Source organism: Heptranchias perlo, chromosome 14, assembly GCF_035084215.1.
Source record: "Heptranchias perlo isolate sHepPer1 chromosome 14, sHepPer1.hap1, whole genome shotgun sequence".
Lineage (NCBI taxonomy): Eukaryota > Metazoa > Chordata > Chondrichthyes > Hexanchiformes > Hexanchidae > Heptranchias > Heptranchias perlo.
The window spans coordinates 49609873-49629883 of NC_090338.1; the positions used below are offsets into that span (position 1 = coordinate 49609873).

At 40.7% G+C, this 20011-nt stretch overlaps 1 protein-coding gene across 2 annotated transcripts in view; it reads right to left on the bottom strand.

Annotated features, from left to right (window-relative positions):
- sh3tc2 (SH3 domain and tetratricopeptide repeats 2) overlaps window positions 1–16605 on the bottom strand; it is a 75825-nt gene extending 59220 nt beyond the window's left edge. For both annotated transcript variants that reach the window (XM_067996418.1, XM_067996417.1), the window contains exons 1-5: window positions 16513–16605; window positions 15561–15659; window positions 13445–13572; window positions 7120–7225; window positions 4164–4307 (exon numbers count right to left, since the gene is read on the bottom strand). In XM_067996418.1, the coding sequence (XP_067852519.1) occupies window positions 4164–4307; window positions 7120–7225; window positions 13445–13572; window positions 15561–15659; window positions 16513–16522 (487 nt within the window). In that variant the 5' untranslated portion in view covers window positions 16523–16605. The remainder of the gene's footprint in view (window positions 1–4163; window positions 4308–7119; window positions 7226–13444; window positions 13573–15560; window positions 15660–16512) is intronic.
- Window positions 16606–20011: the final 3406 nt, after the last annotated feature.

Genomic DNA, 20011 nt, shown 5'->3' on the forward strand with positions numbered 1-20011 from the left:
CAATCGATTACACCCTGCACCCAAAGGGAATGACACTGTCCTCTCCGTCTGGCTGAGGTCATCCATAGGGAAGTTGACGTAGTGCGAGGGCCTGCGAAACAAGCCTTCGGTGACTTGCCTTATGCACTTGCGTGCAGACGACTGACAGGCCCCGGCGATATCCCTGGTGGCACCCTGAAATGATCCAGAGGCAAAGAAGTTGAGGGCAGTGGTGACTTTGACAGCGACAGGTAAGAAGATGGTGCTCGGACCAGCCAGGAGCAGCTCGGCATAAAGGAGGCTGTAGATGTCTGCGACTACCTGGCGACTGACTCTGAGCCTCCGTATACACCGCTCCTCAGAGAAGTCCAGGAAGCTGAGCCTCGGTCGGTAGACGCTGTTGTGGGGGTAGTGCCTCCTGCGACATCGCTCTCTCTGTTGTTGCCTCTGTCCTCTTGTGCAGGTGCCTGTGGCGTAGTAGTGTTGTGGAGCTCCACGTGGCGGAGGTGGACACCGTGCCTGGCGAGGCCGGGGATGTTGCTCTTCCTCGGATGAAGTGATGAATGCAGCCATGGCGCGCCCCCCCCATCCTGACGGTGTGAGTTTGAGGGGGTCCGCAAAGTAGGTAAATGTGTTATGCACAGCAGAGTTTTGGGTGTAAAGTAAGAATTTTGAGGGAAAAGACAAAGGTCTTGCAGCCAAAACTTTGTCTGAAGTGACAGAGTGCCCTGCTGCAATAAATGAGGTTTTCTCCCCACCTGTCAAATAATCCTTTGCATCTCGCACTGGCTGCTGGCTGAAACACAGAGTATTTCCCACAGCATGAGAAACACACTGAGGATGCTTCAAAATTGCACCCCTGCCAAAATGTCCGCTCAATGAGGTCTCTCAAGTACCTCAACTATCTGACTAACTATGGAAATCAGCATCCCACTGGTTTCAATTGCCAGCGGGAGTCCCGCATTCGGGAGGTGTGCGCGCACCCGAACGCATCACTTGGAAACCCGGAAGTCAGCAGGTTGGAGCCGGGCGCCAAACCCGCTCCGGATTTCTGCCATTTTACGAGCGTCCCCGTCCCAACGCACCTGCTCCGCCATCCGAAAATCGGCCCCATGAAGACTAACATGAGGCCTACTGAAGAAGAAAAAAAAAGAAAAAGCCCCTCCAAATAAATTAATAAAAATAAATAAATTATGAATAGTTCTGGCTTTTAAACATTATATAGAAGGGTAAATAATTTGAGTGGCATTTATAATTACTTTTCACATTAAGATTTCATTATAAATATGAATAAAATAACTTGTGCATAACTTAGCTCATTGGGCTAGGTCAGTTACATATGCTGAAGATCTTTACTTTCAGTCAACATATATCCACGAATCTGAGCTCAGCACATTCCAGCTGGCTTTGTGCAATCTTTAGGCACAAATTCCCTGGAACCTGAAATAAGCCAATCCATGGGAAACCACATCATAAGCAGAAGGAAGGAGTGACAGTGTCCTGACACTTATTTAAGTGGAGCAGATAAGTTCTTCCATGTCAGCAGAGTACATTGCACAGCACTCCAGGGTGGGGTGCACCATTCCCTGATCATGGGGCAGAAAAGGGTATCTCAGGATCTTTCAAGCCCTTTCAGCAGGATAATAATCCTCAGAGATTTATACTGTGCCTGAATAAAAATTGTGATAAAAGACTTGGCCAGAAATGCAGTGACAGGCAGTCCTATGACACCTAAAGCCTGTGTTACCCATCCAATGCTAGATTCAGTACTTCCTGCTTCATAACAGTGCATTTAAAATACTGCCTTTAGTAATCAAATAGCTGTCTTGAGAAAAAAAAAGTTTGTACAATGGTTTTAATTTGGCTCCTAAATACAGTCAATATGATTACAAAATCAATCCGTAGTCTCTCGGTTAGTCTGCCCTTGTTATTATTTGGAGTCTTGCCCAAAAGTAACATTGCAGAATGAAGGCCATTAATGAACCTTCGGATGGCAGACTGTTCTGATTCAGCTCCTGGTGAAACCTTTGGATATTATGAAATCTATCTAATTGGCAAACTATCAATTTGCTGGGATTTTGTGATAAGTTCTAAATCAAAAGTTGTGCCTACTATGATGTGAGGTGGAAATGCTTTGGTTTTCAGTAAAAGTATTGTTAAAAGCTCCAATTAGGCCTATTCCGTAAGGCTGAATCTGAAGTGAAGCTGACACCTTAAATCCTGCACCAGTGTTCCAGAATTATATACTTTTTTTTGATTAAGATCTTGGAAAGTATTTTTTTGCTGTAACAGAATCTGTAGAAACACGATCATAATTACAAAATCCTGCAATCAGATTCCCTATACAATAAGCTCCTAATCTCAGTTGTAAGCACCTGCAATTCACTCAACGGTAGCATAAATTGGGGAATCAGGTGCACTGATCTCCACACCCGATTCACTGATCTGCATTCCCATTAAGCAAGATTTCACATCGGGCATAGAGTTTGGCAGTTTTGAGGCTGTAATGTTTGGAAAGGGTTGCTCGGCACTTCCATGAAGGAAGGAGAGAGCTGTCTGACAGTGAAACACCCACAGTCACTGTCGCACACTTCTTAATGTCGGTTATAAAATGGTATCAAGATTGGATACTAATCATGTCTTTTTATGTTATGCACAACTTATTTGTGATACCCAGGCATGCCTGCATCTGATCAATTATACCACTAGATGCAGCTCCATAAGCTCCACAGGCAGCAGATCCCCCATACCTCACGAAAGTGCTTGGAGGGAAATCCTCTTTGATCTGACTTTCCATGGGCAATGCCATGGGAGATCCACTAGTACCAATAAATTAATAGAACTTGTAATCATCAGAAATTCAGCTAAATATTTCTAACATTGGAGGCCGTGCCTTCAGCTGCCTAGCCCCTAAGCTCTGGAATTCCCTCCCTAAACCTCTCTGCCTATCTCTGCTCCTTTAAGACTCCTTAAAACCTACCTCTTTACAGCAAAAAAATACTTTCCAAGATCTTAATAAAAAAAAACAGCTTTTGATCACCTGTCCTAACATCTCCTTATGTGGCTCGGTGTCTAATTTTGTCTGCTAATGCTCCTGTGAAATGTCTTGGGACATTTTACTACGTTAAAGGCATTAAATAAATGCAAGTTGTTGTTGTAATAAATCAGTTTTTGGAAATTGCCCTGGCCTACAAATCTCAGTAAGAAAATACACTGAGGCCAATTTTAATTTCAGGCACATAACAAGCGGTCAGCGGGTGGAACACATCTGCCACCTGTCTGTTGATACCACTAAGAGGCCTAAGCCGGTTTGAAGTCTGGGCTTCACTTACATGCAGTCAATGAGCTGTGGGCACCAAAGCAGCATTCCAAGGCAGCTTGCCTGTTGTGGAGGGTGGGAAATCAGCCAGCTCCACATGAGGTGATCCCAGGGAGGAGGCCTCGCATGGGTTGGCAGTGAGGCAGAATTTTTTTTTGAGGGCCTAGGGGGAGCATTCCTGCTGAGCGTCCTTCAGTGGTCCCTTTAAGGACTGCTGGTTAAGTTGCTCACCGGCAGTGCAAATGGGCAGAGCATTCATGGCGCATGATACTACCCATTTGTACCATGCACCATGCTACTAATTGCTCCCTTACTTAAGCTGCAAGAAATAAAGAAAGGAATCTACTTTTATCAGATATTAACTGTGATCAACCTATAATCAATGCCAGCATTCTCTGGTGCAATAATCATTGTGGGCTGATTGCTTTCAAAGTCAATTGTCACTTGTACAGGACTATATAATAGCACAGAACTGCAGCTGACATGAGTGCCAACTGGCTGTTCCAGTGCTAATTCACACAAATGGAGAGTATCTCTTCATGATAATCTAAATTTATGCAGTTTAGCTCACTTCAAACTGAAGATAACTCAATATTCATCAGATCAGGTAAATGTGCCATCATTTTCCTGAAAATGTGTTGGTGGTTTTCAAATGTAACTTCACATTTTGAACATGTGATTCAGCTTAAAAACCCTAATTGCTGGAATACAGAAAGGGAAAGTAATCCGATTCTGAAATTTGGATTTAGAGATCCAAATATTATATTTGTGAATCTGAATTCTAATTTAACTGACCCTGTTCATGTCCAATTTCCATATTCAGCCCCCATCCCTGGTCCAACACATCCACCGTTCATTATCTTACCTTCCTGTAACAAAAGGTCCAAATACATCATTGACAAATGGGCTTCATTCACTTCAACCTGAATCTTCACATCTTCCACAAGAGAAACATTCAGCCAGAAACGTTGGTCCAACAATAAATTCTCCAAACAGCGACCAACAAACCCTAAGAGAAAAGAATATTAGAAACAACGGGGTTAAATGCTGAGGCTTTTTTTTGTCATTTGGTGTACCATTACACATTTTCGTTAGGAAAACTGTGTACTGCACAGGCAAAATACTTGAATTGTCAAGTAGGTATGTTCTCCCCTATCCTGAAGATGCTGGCTCATCCTGAGGTACAATTCCATGGGTGACCGACACCCTCATTCAACCAAGCAGCCATTTTTCCTGTGTGACCTTCAACTGTGTTTCAGCCTTGGAGGACATCACAGCTAAGCAGGGTTCAGTCCACAAAAGATGTCTACACATATGCATTCTCCAGCAGGGGTCACTGAATGATGAAAAGGAACATTGACCTAATTTTCCACCTCCCTAATTTTTATGTGCAGGGGTGTTCAAATTTTCTGTGTATTGGGCTTGCATTGCTGCATTAACATATAGCCAATTCATTTGTTTTCACATGAGTATCTGGCCCGCAGCTCCAAAAGGTTGGACATCCCTGACATAAAGGATGCAATTACTCACGCCTTTATTCTGAGCCAGCGAACCACATATTTTGAATTACCTGCAATATTAGCTAATTAATTGTCGTCTGAATGTGCCACCATTTCCAGCGAGGGGGAGGGCTATCAACATTAGAAAAGGCAGCAGTTGTGTTACCTGAAGTAAAGGATCCACATGGGTTTATGAGACAAAGATGTCAGTAACTGTATGTGAGAGAGGGACAGCAAACAATAGAGAAAGAATGAAGGAGCGGGGAATGAAAGAGACAGAAGGAAGGGAAGAGACAGAAACAGGTAGAAAGGAACGAGCAAGACAGATAATGAGAGGCAGACAAAGGAAATGAAAAAAAGAGAACGAAGAAACAATTGTAGCAGTTTTATCATAATCCTCACTGACTAAATCAACTAACTCCATGCAAACTGGGAAACAAATCTGGGACCTCCCTGGTCTCAATGGCTTAGCTATTCTCTTGATTAACTTGTTGAGCCATGAAGAGAGCAGTTCTAAACAAAATGCAAAAAAATTAGAGATGATGAAAGTCTGAAACAAAAAACATAAAATGCTGGAAACTCTCAGCAGGTCAGGCAGCATCAGAACCAGACTAGTTAAGTTTCAGGCACAACCCTTGTCAAAACAGTTTTGAAGGGCCCACACCCAAAATGTCAACTGGTCTGTTCTCTTCGAAGATGATGCCTGACCTGCTGAAAGAGCGGTTCTGTTGGCTTTCTATCCTTTCACACAGCATGATTGTATGAGGATGAATTGAAATTCCTGTTATCCGGAAAAACTCTTCCGTTGGCAATAGCACCCTAACCCCTTTACTAAACAATTACATCATCTTCTGGAATTTTTAGGTTGGTCTTTGGCATCCTAATAAAAAAAGTTCCAATTTTTTCTGAATACTGAGATCTGCAGAGTTGAAAGCTGCCTTTAACTGTCAAAATGCTAAATACTACAGATGCTGGAAATTTGAAATAAAAAACAGAAAATGCTGGAAACACTTAGTGGTCAGGCAGCATCTGTGGTGAAAGAAAAATGTTAGGTTAATGTTTGAGGTCCATCACCCTTCAACAGAACCAATGGTAATAGACCTGAATTGTTAACTTAATATTTTTCCTTTCTCCACAGATGCTGCCTGACTTGACTGTAATTATCAGTCGAAGACAGCGAGCTTGACTTAAGATCTAGCACAATGACAATGTTACAATGTTGGTGTAAGGCCGTGTTGGTTTTGACAGCATAAACAGCCCAGTGTTTGGTAAACAAAGAATAATGCATATCTGGGTTTAAATTCCAAACAGGATATTTGAAACCTCTCTGCAAATTACAAAACACAGAGGAGTGATTTTCCAAGTCTGCACTACGAGCAGGGAACCTCGCCCACTGAACGTGCATATTCGGACTCGTGGGCACACTACCCATGATCTTTCCATCCATTAAAATGATTATGTAGCCAGAGGTCAAGGCTCCCCACTGGGTGAGTGGTCAGAAAACGGGCCCTTTAGATTGTGTAACAAAGCTATAGCAACATCAGGGGTTAATATGATTTTGTAATCCAAGACTCAAAGTTAGAGCTGTTCACCATCATTTCAACCCTGAGATATGTTACTGCCTTGAAAAACATGTATTATACAGGTAGATTTGGAATTGAGTAGTTTGATTCCATTTTGCCAAACTATTTTTTATTTTTGCTGATGGCATGGTGTCCTGCTGACAGCACTGAACAACAGGCTCCTGCAGTGAATTCATATGATTGAGATTGAGGTGGGGTTGTACCGCATACTTTGAACTGCAGCGATTTTGAATTCATGTCACCGCTATCTCAGGTTAACATACCCTATTTGTACCACATTGAGAACACACATCAAGGAACAATGGTTTATGATAAACTGAAACATGATACCAGCCACATAACTCGCAACAGCTGCCAGTGTGAATGCGTTACAAGAAAAACAATTTCTGAAAACCACCAATCTCTGATGATCTCTATTCATGCAGCAGGCCTAAACTTTAAACTTCAATGGTTAATATTCTGTCCCTTAAATATTTTGCTGGCCTGTTCATAGTTTACTAGCACAAATGTAGTAGAAGACAATGGAATGATACACATGATGGCACCATGTGAAGTGCCTGAAATAAGAGAAAACCCAAGGAAACATTATTTGAACTGAAGGGAAGAGTTTCCTTTTGAGCTCCCCCCCCACCCACCCCACTGCCAATTTTCTCCCCTTTGGGTTGGATAGTCTGATAATCAATAAATGTTGTTAAAGTTATATATTTTTTTCCTCAACTAAAATAATTAATCTCCATACCTAGGGAAAGATAAGTTGAAAATTTCCAGATTTCCTCGACAGTTTTAAAGGTGAGAACAAAGAGGTCCTTTTCTGCCTGAATGGAAACCAGTCTTGATGACAATTCCTGCAAAATTCAAATGTCAAAAAAGTGGAATTTAAAAGTCAGGAGGAAGTAGGGGACATTTCTTCATTTCAAGCTCTGCAATTCTATATTTTTCCCTAGGAGATGGATTAAGGAGGCAGTATTTCCATAGTAAAACACCTGACAAGACAAATGGTCATGTTTGTACACAGCAGATATTGGATGATGCAATCTATTACATGAGCACTAGATGCATCATCATCATTGAACTCAAACATTACAAATTACTTTAAGATAATGGGGAAGAATATCTGCGAGGTTCTTCCGATCTCCCATCATATCGTCAGTGGCCATTTCTGGTCATTTATGCCATTTCTCCGGAGGTTCTGCTGACATTACAATATTGGGACAACTCCATAGAAATTCCAGGTGAGTATTTTTTTTAAATGAAAAGTGAGGTAAAGTTCTGAAAGTCAGATCACAAAAGTTCACATTGCTGTTGTGGTATAGACTGCTACAGTTTGAATTTTCTACCACAGCCATCGTGGCAATAACATGGTGTCCTTGCCTGTACCAAGAACTGTGCCAACCCATTAACAAGTGTATTCTCTGATATCAGAAACTATTTTAATAAATGAGTTTTATATATTTTAAATCATAGTTGTCACAACCATTGTTTTGACAAACAGCAACTATTTACATTTATATAGTGCCTTTCATATAGAAACATTTTCTATAACACTTTACAGAAATGTAAAAAAAAAACAAATGATGAAGCAAAGGAGGAGACATTAGGAGAGGTGATCAACAGCTTGGGTTCTAAGGAAGAAAGGGTGGTGGGGAGGTAGATAGGTTCAGAGGGGGAATTTCAGAGTGTGATGCTAAGGCTGCTGAAGGCACAGCCCCCAATGGTGGGATGGATGGAGGAGTGGATACTTAAGAGGCCAGAGTCAGAGGATTGGAGAATTTAGGGGTGCGGTGGTTAGTGCTGCTGGAGGAGGTTACATGGGTAAGGAGGGGTGAGGCCATGGAGGGATTTAAACACTAGGATCAGAAATTTAAGTTTGAAACACTGGGAAACAGGAGCCACCATAGGCCAGCGAGGACAGGGGATGTGGGCAAGTGGGACTTGATATGGACTAGGTTAAGGACAGAGTTTTTCTTGAGCTAAAGTTTAAGAAGGTTGAAGGATGGGAAGCCAACTGGGAGAGCACTGGAGTAATCAAGTCTGGAGGTGATAAAGGCTTTGATGCGTGTTTCAGCAGCGAATGGGCTGAGGGCAGGGCAGAGGTGTGTGAAATTACGAAGGTGGAAGTAGGTGCTCTTTATGATGGTGAGGATTTGGGGTCGAAAGCTCAGTTAAGGGTCAAGCAGAATGCCAAGGCTTTGAACATTCTGATTCCACCTGAGACAGGTGGAAGGGGGATAGAGTTGGTGGCACGCTATAGAATTTAGGGCAGAGGCCAAAGTTGATGGCTTTAGTCTTCAAAACAACTTGCTGGAGGAAATTGCGACTCTACCTAGACTGGATGTCTGACAAGCAGTCTGACAACATAGACACAATGGAGGGGTCAAGAAATGTGATGGAGAGGTAGAGCTGACTGTCATCACAATATGATCAAGTAATGAGCCAGATTTAGTTAACAGCCTAACGGTGCGTGAACATTTACCTAAAAGAGACCATAATATGATCGAGTTCAACGTTGTCTTTGAAAGGGAGAATCCTGTAACAGCTACTAAGATTCTAAATTTAGTTAAGGCCGACTTCAACAGGACGAGAGAGACAGCCCACAGTAAACTGGGCAAATCTGTTAATGGATAAAACGACAGAAGGTCAGTGGGAGGTGTTCAAAAAATAATTTAATGTGTTACAGAACCAGTTTATACCCCACAGGGGCAAGAGCTCTACTTGCCAAAAAAACAGCCATGGATAACAAAAGAGGTAAGGAACAATATCAAACTAAAAGAAAAAGCATACAAGAATGCAGAAAATAGCTCGTATCATGGTGACTGGGAAAGATACAAAGAACAGCAAAGGGTGACAAAACAGATAGTAAGAGCTACAAAAAGAGAGTATGAAAAGAAACTTGCAAGGGATATCAAAATCAACACAAAAATTTTTATAATTATAGTAGGAAAAAAGAAGTTGGTCAAGAGCAATGTGGACCCCCTAAAAACTGATAATGGTGACATTGTAAACAAAAATAAGGAAATGGCAGACATGTTAAATAATTACTTTGCGTCAGTATTTACAGTAGAGGAAGAGGATAGCATGCCGGACACCACAAAGAAATCAATTTTGAATCAGGGACTGGGACTCACCACAACTAATGTAAACAAATTAATAGTAATGAAGAAAATAATGGCACTAAAGTGTGGCAAATCACCAGGACCTAACATCAGTAGTAGGGAAAATGCTAGAGTCTATTATAAAAGGATGTGATAACAGGACACTTCGAAAATATCAATGGGATTAGACAAAGTCAACATGGATTTATGAAAGGGAAATCGTGTTTGACAAACCTACTGGAGTTTTTTGAGGATGTAACTGGTAGAATAGATAAGGGAGAATCAAAGGCCTTTGAGAAAGTCCCACATCAGAGGTTAGTGTGCAAAATTAAAGCACATGGGATTGGGGGTAAAATACTGGCATGGATTGAGAATTGGTTAACAGACAGGAACCAGAGAGTAGGAATAAATGGATCTTTTTCGGGGTGGCAGGCAGTGACGAGAGGAGTATCGCAAGGATCAGTGCTTGGGCCCCAGTTATTCACAATCTACATCAATGATTTGGATGAGGGAACCAAATGTAATATTTCCAAGTTTGTTGAAGACACAAAACTAGGTGGGATTGTGAGTTGTGAGAAGGATTCAAAGAGGCTTCAAGGCAATTTAGGCAAGTTGAGTGACTGGGCAAATACATAGCAGATGCAGTATAACATGGATAAATGTGAAGTTATCACTTCGGAAGGAAAAACAGAAAGGTAGAGTATTATTTAAATGGTGATAGATTGGGAAATGTTGATGTACAAAGGGACCTGGGTGTCCTTGTACACCAGTCACTGAAAGCAAACATGCAGGTGCAGCAAGCAGTTAGGAAGGCAAATGGTATGTTGGCCTTCATTGTAAGAGGATTTGAGTACAGGAGCAAGGATGTTTTACTGCAGTTATATAGGGCCTTGGTGAGACCACACCTGGAGTATTGTGTGCAGGTTTGGTCTCCTTACCTAAGAAAGGATATACTTGCCATAGAGGGAGTGCAACGAAGGTTCACCAGACTGATTCCTGGGATGGCAGGACTGTCGTATGAGGAGTGATTGGGTCGACTTGGCCTGTATTCACTAGAGTTTTGGAAGAATGAGAGGGGATCTCATTGAAATGTATAAAATTTTGACAGGGCTAGAGAGACTGGATGCAGGGTGGATGTTTCCACTGGCTGGGGGGTCTGGAACAAGGGGTCACAGTCTCAGGATACGGGGTAGGACATTTAGGACTGAGATGAGGAGAAATTTCTTCACTCAGAGGGTGGTGAACCTGTGGAATTCCCTACCACAGAAGGCTGTGGAGGCCAAGTCACTAAATATATTTAAGAAGGAGGTAGATAGATTTCTAGACCCAGAAGGCATCAAGGGGTATGGGGAGCGAGCGGGAATATGGTATTGAGATAGAGGATAAGCCATGATCATATTGAATGGCGGAGCAGGCTCAAACGGGCCGAATGGCCTACTCCTGCTCCTATTTTCTATGTTTCTAGGTCCGGGTGGTTTCCATCCTAGGATTTTAAAGGAAGTAGCTGAGAACATTGCAGATACCCTAACTATAATCTTCTAAAGTTCTCTCAATTCAGGAATCATTCCTTTAGATTGGAAAATTGCACATGTCACGCCGCTATTTAAGAAAGGTGAGAGAGGGAAACCAAGGAAATTTAGACCAGTTAGCCTAATGTCTGTTCTTGGGAAATTACTAGAGTCTATAATTAAGGATACAGTGGCTGAACACCTTAAATTTTCAACTGATCAGAGAGAGCCAGCATGGATTTGTAAAGGGCAGATCATGCCTGAAAAACCTGATTGAATTTTTTGAAGATGTGACTAAAGTAGTGGACAGGGGAATCTCTATGGATGTTGTTTATATGGACTTCCAGAAGTCATTGGATAAATTCCCTCATAAGAGACTGTTAGCTAAAGTTGAAGCTCATGGAATTGAAGGCAAATTATTAACCTGGTTCGGAAATTGGCTGAGCGGCAGGAGACAGAGAGTAGGGATAATGGGCAGGTACTCAAATTTGCAGGGTGTGACTAATGGTGTCCTACAGGGATCTGTGTTGGGGCCTCAACTATTCACTCCATAAACTGTATTTATTAACAACTTAGATGATAGGATAGAGACCCACATATTCAAGTTTGCCGATGACACACAGAGAGGCATCATTGTGAACAGTGTAGATGGAAGCAAAAATTACAGCGAGATATTAATAGATTAAGTGAATGGGCAAAACTGTGGCAACTGGATTTCAATGTAGGCAAGTGTGAGGTCATCCACTTTGGACCTAAAAAAGGATAGATCAGAGTATTTTCTAAATGGTGAAAAGCTCAAAACAGTGGAGGTCCAAAGATGGGTCCATGTACATAGATCATTAAAATGTCATGGACAGGTACAGAAAATAATCAAAAAGGCTAATGGAATGATGGCCTTTATATCTAGAGGACTAGAATACAATGGGGTAGAAGTTATGCTACAGCTATACAAAGCCCTGGTTAGACTACACCTGGAGTACTGTGTTCAGTTCTGGGCACCGCACCTTAGGAAGGATATATTGGCCTTGGAGGGAGTGCAACGTAGATTTACTAGAATGATCCCTGGACTTCAGGGGTTAAATTATGAGGAGACGTTACCCAAACTAGGGTCGTAATCCCTGTAATTTAGAAGATTAAGGGGTGATTTGATTGAAGTTGTCAAGATATTAGGGTAAATAGAGAGAGGGAACTGATAGGGTAGATAGAGAGAAATTATTTCCGCTGGTTGGGGAGTCTAGGACTAGGGCACATAGCCTAAAAATTAGAGCCAGGACTTTCAGGAGTAAAGTTAGGAAACATTTCTACACTCAAAAGGTGGTAGAAGTTTGGAACACTTCTCCGCAAACAGCAGTTGAAGCTAGCTGAATTGTTAATTTTAAATCTGAGATTGATAGATTTTTGTAAACCAAAGGTATTAAGGGATATGGGGCTAAGGCAGGTATATGGCGTTAGATCACAGATCAGCCATGATTTCATTGAATGATGGAACAGGCTCGAGGGGCCAAATGGCCTACTCCTGTTCCTATGCTCCTATCAGCGTACATGTGGGTGAGGTCATCGAGGGGCATTATGTAGATGAGGAATAGGAGGAGGCCAAGAATGGATAATGGGAGATTCAAGAGGTGATGGTGCATGGTGGGAAGAGAAGCCATTGCTGGAGATGCTCTGGCTATGATTGGATAATAAGAGCAAGGGCAGTCCCACAGAGCTGGGCTGAGGAAGATGCTGTGGCTGACCATGCTAAAGGCAGCAGAGAGGTTGAGGAAGACGAGGAGGGATAATGCAGCACGGTAACAGTCACAGGTAATGTTTTTCATGCCTTTGGTTAGGGCCATTTGATGCTTTGGGAGAGGCAGAAATCTGGTTGGCGGGATGCAAACAACAAGTTGCAAGAGATGTAGGCATGGACCTGGGAAGTAATAAAATATTCAAGAATATTGAAAAGGAAAGGGAGGTTGAAAATGGGATGATAGTAAGGACAGAAGGGTCTAGGGGTGGATTTCTTGCAGCCGTATTTGTCTACATAATAACAGTGACTGCACTTTATAAGTAATCTTTTGGCATAAAGCATTTTGGGACAACTTGAAAATGTGATATGGTGTTATATAAATGCAACGTCTTTCATTCACATGGATTCATCTAAGGCTACTTAATTGTAGTTTGTATTTCTTATATTCAAGAAAAGGCAAAAATTTTGTATTACTTGAATGCCTCCATTGTCTGTCCAGTCCACTATACCGTGGACCACCTGTAGTCGAGATATGGAGAGCAACCTGCTCCCATGCCACAACTGGCAGACAACATCTTCCCTGGACAACTCTCCCTCCCCCCTGTGAAGAAGCATCTGACACTGCTTTGCAACTCTCCACCACAGCCCTGTTGTCCATTTTTAATGCAAGTATTAACATATCCCCTTAATCTCAAAGCCATTGAAGTACATTTCACATACAGGTAAGTGTCTTACATTAAAAAGAGCTACAACGTCCTTGTTTTCACCCTCTAGAATGCACAGCTTCCTTCTTGCAATCTCCTGAAGCTCATGGTCGAGAACGCCAGATTTTTGTCTGGTAACACAGTATGTCAATGTCACATCTGGAAAAAAAAACACAGAAAGGAAATCAATCCAGTGTTACATGACTTTCCCCAACACTGCACTTTTGTTCCTCTCTGTGATACAACTACAAGTTATACTGATGAAGTACATCAATTTCAACTTAGAGATTTATGGTAACACAAAGCTTAAAAACTAAGCACAATTTTTAAGATTTTTTGGATGTATGCAACTAATAAGTGCTCTTTACTTTTGGTTCTGCTGTAATTCTTTTTCCCATTTCAGGCTGTACAGCAATCCGATTACTCCAGCTGGCGGTGAGAGTGCACTTTATTGTTGACAATTCACTTACACTGATTAGAGGCCCTTGAACATGTAGGTTGAAGAGAACTTGCAACATATTAATTCATTACAAAGAAAGAAATCTCTCACCATTAAGTGCTGATACAAGTATTCATCGAATTCCCACCAACTAATTAAAAGTGCACTTAGCTTAATCATACCATGCTTAGCGCTAAGTTTGGCCTCATTATGTATTAACAATAAGCTTCCATCTAATTAAGTCTGTTGGTCTGAGCTTGAGAGAAATCGTATGCAGCTGCAGCCATTAAAGCTGCAACAGTTAGTTAAAGGGACTGCTTGAGTATTCCTCAACAGACTAGGGCTGACCAACAACACAGAGGATCTCCATTTTCAGATGCTGTTTTGGAATTACTTCTGGTAAGAAGTTGAGCAAAGAATTTTTGGCCTGTTTGGGACCCAAATAAACACTCCTCACAGAAGAACTAAAGGCAGATATGGCAGACAGAATAAATGCCATGTCTAAAACAGTTAAAGGATGTGGCAAAAGGTGAGAAAAGGGGTAAATAGCCTCAGGAAGTCTGCCACAGTGAGGCTTGCCAGTATTTCAAAAGACCAAGTAGATGGGCAAATTATGCTTGCAACAAAGAGTTTCCTCTCTCCCTGTTAAACCATAACTGAAGTTGTATGCTAAGCCCCACAAAACCTATTCTTTCAAAGCTTCACATGCATGCTCATACTGCAGCAGGATGCTGTCACTTCAAACTGGAACAATTTGAAATTTGAATGACAATTTGAAAGGTGAGTTCATAAACAAACATACATTACATCCTACCTACATGATGCATTGACAGAAGCTGGGATGTAAGTTAGACACTTGGCTCTCACTTTTTATGTGCTCTTTAAACTTCTAACATCTGAACAATACTCTCTGCTGTCAGAACAAACTGGCTGTCATTTTTGGGGGGTTTTGAGCATTTTCTTTACATGGAAAATATTTTGGGCTTGAGTTAGGTTTAAATAGTGTGTTACAACACAATGCGAATTCACACAAAAGGCTGTGGATGCTGGGTCACTTGAAATTTTCAAAACTCAGATTAATAGATTTTTGTTGGGTAAGGGTATCAAGGGATACGGATCAAAGGCAGGAAAATGGAGTTCAGATCAGTCATGATCTAATTGAATGGTGGAACAGGTTTGAGGGCTAAATGGCCTACTTCTGTTCCTATGTTTCTACCTGTGGACTCATGCATGACCATTTAACAGAACTACAGTTCAACTTGGAGCATGTGGCAACTTCAGGGGCACCTACAACTGAGCCCCCAGTGATTGGGTATCTTGTGAATACTCAAACTGCTTCAAATGAAGGCCTTGGGCTCCAATCCACAACAGGGTTTCTTGCCTGGCTTGAACATGATGGAAGATCGAATGTAGAGAGTCATTACACTGGTATTCACTGCTTTCATAGCTGCCTGAAGGTCTCATCTACGACAACCTGCTATATGACTCTTGCTATCTGCAATGGTGTTTCAACAGGGGTATCTTCTGGCTAATCATGAATATCTTGCTCTGCCCTTGGCTACATTGAGCCTCCTCCTCTTCTACTGCTAAGCCTCTCTGAATGGCACAATTCTGCAGCATACTACGATAACATTGGGGACACTAGCAGTCTGTGAAAAACATTGAGCTGTGTTATATAAGTATCTGTTTCGTGTACAGCTTATAGTACCTTTAGGGAATCCTGGTTCCTCAGTTGATCCCAGGGGATGTTCTTCACAGCCTGTGTCCAGCTCCAATGACTGTGATTCAGACTGATGGTCCCATTTACCTAAAACAGTGTTTAACATTAATTTGTGAAAATATATTACTTTACCATTTATTTCATACACTACAAATATTTACAGGCATGATCTGAGCCTGAAGTTTTATGTTTATATTTAGCTACTACATTTTTCATAGACTCTTCCTTCCATAACAACATTTTGAGGACTGAACAAAATGTCTCCTTAAGGACACTGACCTTTACAATTTTCTGAATAACATTTGGATAAAATATACGATTACGTCATAATTGTGACAAAACTTCAAACTTGGTCAGTGAAATAACAGCCGAAAAATAAACTCTGCACCCTGACCTAAATGGTAAATGTTCTCAATTTTCACCAGTGTCATATTAGTTATTAAAATTATATGGGTTGATTTTTAAAATTAGACCAATAATATTCAAAGGTTTTAAACCTTAATAATATTTAGTATCAATTCATAATTTACAAGTTCTAATACTGGAACTTAATAACAAAGTAATCAGCTGTCAGAATTTTAAAATGATGTAATTAGATCAGGAATTTACTTTAACAATGCTTTGAACTCAGTGATATGAGTAATTTGATTTAAACTAGCACCTTTGCTTCATTTCTAGGGCTAGGCATTCATTGTGCTGCACTGGCCTAAGCCATAGCAGCCAGCACATCCTCCTTTAGTTTCAGTGGAAATATATCTTGAAAATGTAAAGAATTTTCAAAGGTTGTCAATAGATCTTGGGTCACCAATTCAAATTGATTACAAAGGTATCCAATATTCTTAAATTAACTTGTACATTTATGATGATATTTAGAAGGACAGAAATGCATCCAGCAATCATTCAATGTAATTTGTGTACAAGTTTTCCTGTGCATTGTTACCTATTGCCATTTTATCTCCATGTGTAGATTCTGTGTCTGATTCAACAGACTGCCTCTGCAGATCGGACCAGTAACCCGAAGAGTTAATAGATACAAAAGGTGACTGTTTCCCTGCAAAAAGATAAAATGAGTCAGAATTAAAAGATACTTATAACAGAAACTGCATACAGCCTGCACTGAAGAGATGGGTCACTGAGAGAACAGTGAAAATACAAATCGGGTGTGTGTGTTTTGCGTCCGTAATTCCACATATAGCAAGTTCTTCATTTTAGCTGGATCAACTGTAACAGGGATGTAGGAAGAGAGTCAACCACATCATTGTCATGCACTCCCTAATGGCTGGATGAACAAGGCATCAGCAGAAGCTTGAAGGTAGAATAAAAGCCCGGCTTTTTAAAAAAGAATTCCTCCTTCAATTTTCTCCCATCACCTTGGAGGCACTGACTCTTGTTGAGGTACGGTTCCAAAGTCAAAGGCTGCTCTCCATTACCTCACCCAAATGTCATTCTTCATATGCGAGCCTAAAAATAACTATTTGGGAATCTTTTTCCTGTAAGGATTACTCTCCACTGTGGGACGAGAATGGACATAGCCTGTTTGTTTGGAGATGACTAACTCCATAAATCGTTCCAGCTGGTGCTCTGGTTGACAACAGGTTGTTTATTATCCCTGTGGAATGTCTGGGACTGAGGCCACTGAGGTGGGATAGGTGAATTTTACTGTTCTGATGATCCAGTGAAATTTATCAAAAAGGGACAGGTTTCTTAGGGTAAAGGGCCTTTTCCCTTTTCATGAAAACAAATTTCTCAGAATAAATTTCAACTATTAGTTCATGGATAAAAGGCAGCACTTTATACAACTCCAGCACCTTCGAATATTGCAACGTATCTGTTTGGGAACGTCGCAAGAACTTATATAGACAGCTGCTTTGATCTATAACCATAAATGGGATGCAATATTCAACGTCTGTTTTACATGGTAAGTGTTAAGCTAGAAGAAAATTGTTAACCTTAGCATTTCAGAAACATATTTGCAAAATCAAAGATAAGGACTGACTCCTCAAAAGCTAATTGCACATGTCAATGTATTTCCATACCTACATAACCTCCCTCTGTTTATTGCACTCAGTGCAAAAATTAACTACAAGAGTAGATTACAGAATGTGATTCTATATTTTAATCAGTTACATAGCATTGCAATAAGTTTCTAATGTTTTATTGCACTTAGATAACAAACAACTTGAAAGTGAAAGGTCGCCACTTATATTTTCTCATTTCTACTTGTATTTTTTTTAAAACTATATTGTGCAATAAAAACTCCCTGTTCTGCTAAGTGTGGTGTTAGCACACGTCGCAATCCACTTGACCATATTTCTGAACCTTAACTCTACAACTGTTTTTCAGGGTCCAGTCTGAGAAGATGGATGTAACTGAAAAGTCTTATACATCATAGCTGTATATTGGAGTTTCCCAAAACTTGGATTTTTCCCCTAAATATTCAAAACATCTAGGCCCCGATATTAGCGGGGAAGTGAGTTGGCAGCGGGGGGGGCAATTGGGCGCGTGGCAAACTTACCGTTTCCAATGCGATCGCACATTGGTTGACGGTGGTTAACGTCCTCTCCAGGTTTCGCACCCGGCAGCTAACTTGATTGAAAGGCTGGCTGCCATCAGTAGTTGCAACGCGGGAGGGGGCGGGTAAAAAGAGAGAGCCAGACGTCATCGAGCGCTGGGCTAGAAGACCGGGGGGGGGGGGGGGGGAAGAGGGGGGCATTGGAGTGGGAGACATCGGAGCAGGTTTCAAAAGGTATGTGCATTTAGTGTTTTCACTTCATTGCATTTTTTTTTAAATTTAATTTGTTTAGTTTCTTTCTCCCAGATGTGATAGGGATTACTGAAACATGGCTACGTAAGGAACAGGACTGGCAGTTAAATATTGCAGGATATAACGCATTTAGAAAGGATAGGGAAGGACAAAGCGGGGGGGGGGGGGGAAGAGGTGGGATAGCTGTACTAATTAGAGACAACTTAATGTCAATAAAAAAAAGGGATTTAAGTATCATTAAGAAAGAAACAGAATCCATATGGATTGAGACAAAGGATAAGAAGGGATCGATCATGTTAATAGGCATATTCTACAGACCACCTAACAGTGGAAGGGAAGTGGAGGATGAACTATGTAGACAAAATTGATGAAATGAGTAAAAGGCATTGAATAATAATCATGGCAAATTTCAACGACAAGAGGAAGAGAAAGGGGAATGAAGTTTTTAAACAGTATGTGCAGAACTCTTTTCATATCCAGTATGTGAGAAGCCCAACGAGAGGAATCACTGCTGCATCTAGTAATGGGAAATGAACCACAGCAGATAAGAGAAGTAAGTGTAGGGGAACATCTAGGCAATAGTAATCATAACTTAATAAGGTTTAAAATAATGATTCAGAAAGACATAAGTAAGACAAAGACCAAAGTAATAGATTGAAAAAAGCTAATTTTGAGGCCATGAGAATGGAAATAGGGAAGGTAAACTGGAAAAAAAATGACAAAGAGATAGAACAGCAGTGGAAAATATTTAAAATGATGATCAATAGAGTGCAGGAGAAATGTATTCCTCTAAAAAGCAAGAACAAACTAGCCAATAATGAAACACCATGGATGAATAAAGAGATAAGGGTAAAGTTGAAACTAAAGGAAAAGGCAAACTCTAACTACATAGACAATAAAGGAGAGGATGACAAAAGGGAATATGAAGAGGGTAAGAAAGAAGTAAAAAAAAATTAGGAAATCAAAGAGGAACTACAAATTAAATATCAAGGCATATAAAAAGAAACAGCAAAGCATTTATCAACACAAATAACAAAAGAAAAATCAGAATAAGGATAGGGCCACTAAGGGAAGCACAAGATAAACTCACAGGAAATATTGAATAGTTACTTTGCCTCAGTATTTACCAGGGAGACTAACAAGGTGGATATGACATTAGAAGGAGAGATCAAAAAATACATAAAAACATTTAAGATAGAAAGGGGGAGATAATTTCTAAACTAATCAAATTAGAAAGGATAAAACCCCTGGACTGGATGGATTGCATCAGTGCATATTAAAAGAAGTTAGGGAGGAGATAGCAGAGGCACTATTACATATATATATAAAAATTCATTACAAACGGGAATAGTGCCAGAGGACTGGCAAACAGCTATTGTTATTCCTATATTTAAAAAGGGAGATAGAACAAATCCAGGGAACTATAGACCAGTCAGCTTAATGCTAGTGGTAGGAAAGATAATGGAATCTTTATTCAAAGATGTAATAGAAAAACATCCAGAGAACAAAAATATAATAAAGAATAGTCAGCATCCATTTCAGAAGGGAAGGTCATGCTTGACCAGCCTTATTGAATTCTTTGAAGAAGTAACAGAAAGTGTAGACAAGAGTAATGCAGTAGATGTAATATATTTGGATTTTCAAAAGGCCTTCGATAAGGTGCCGCATTGTAAAC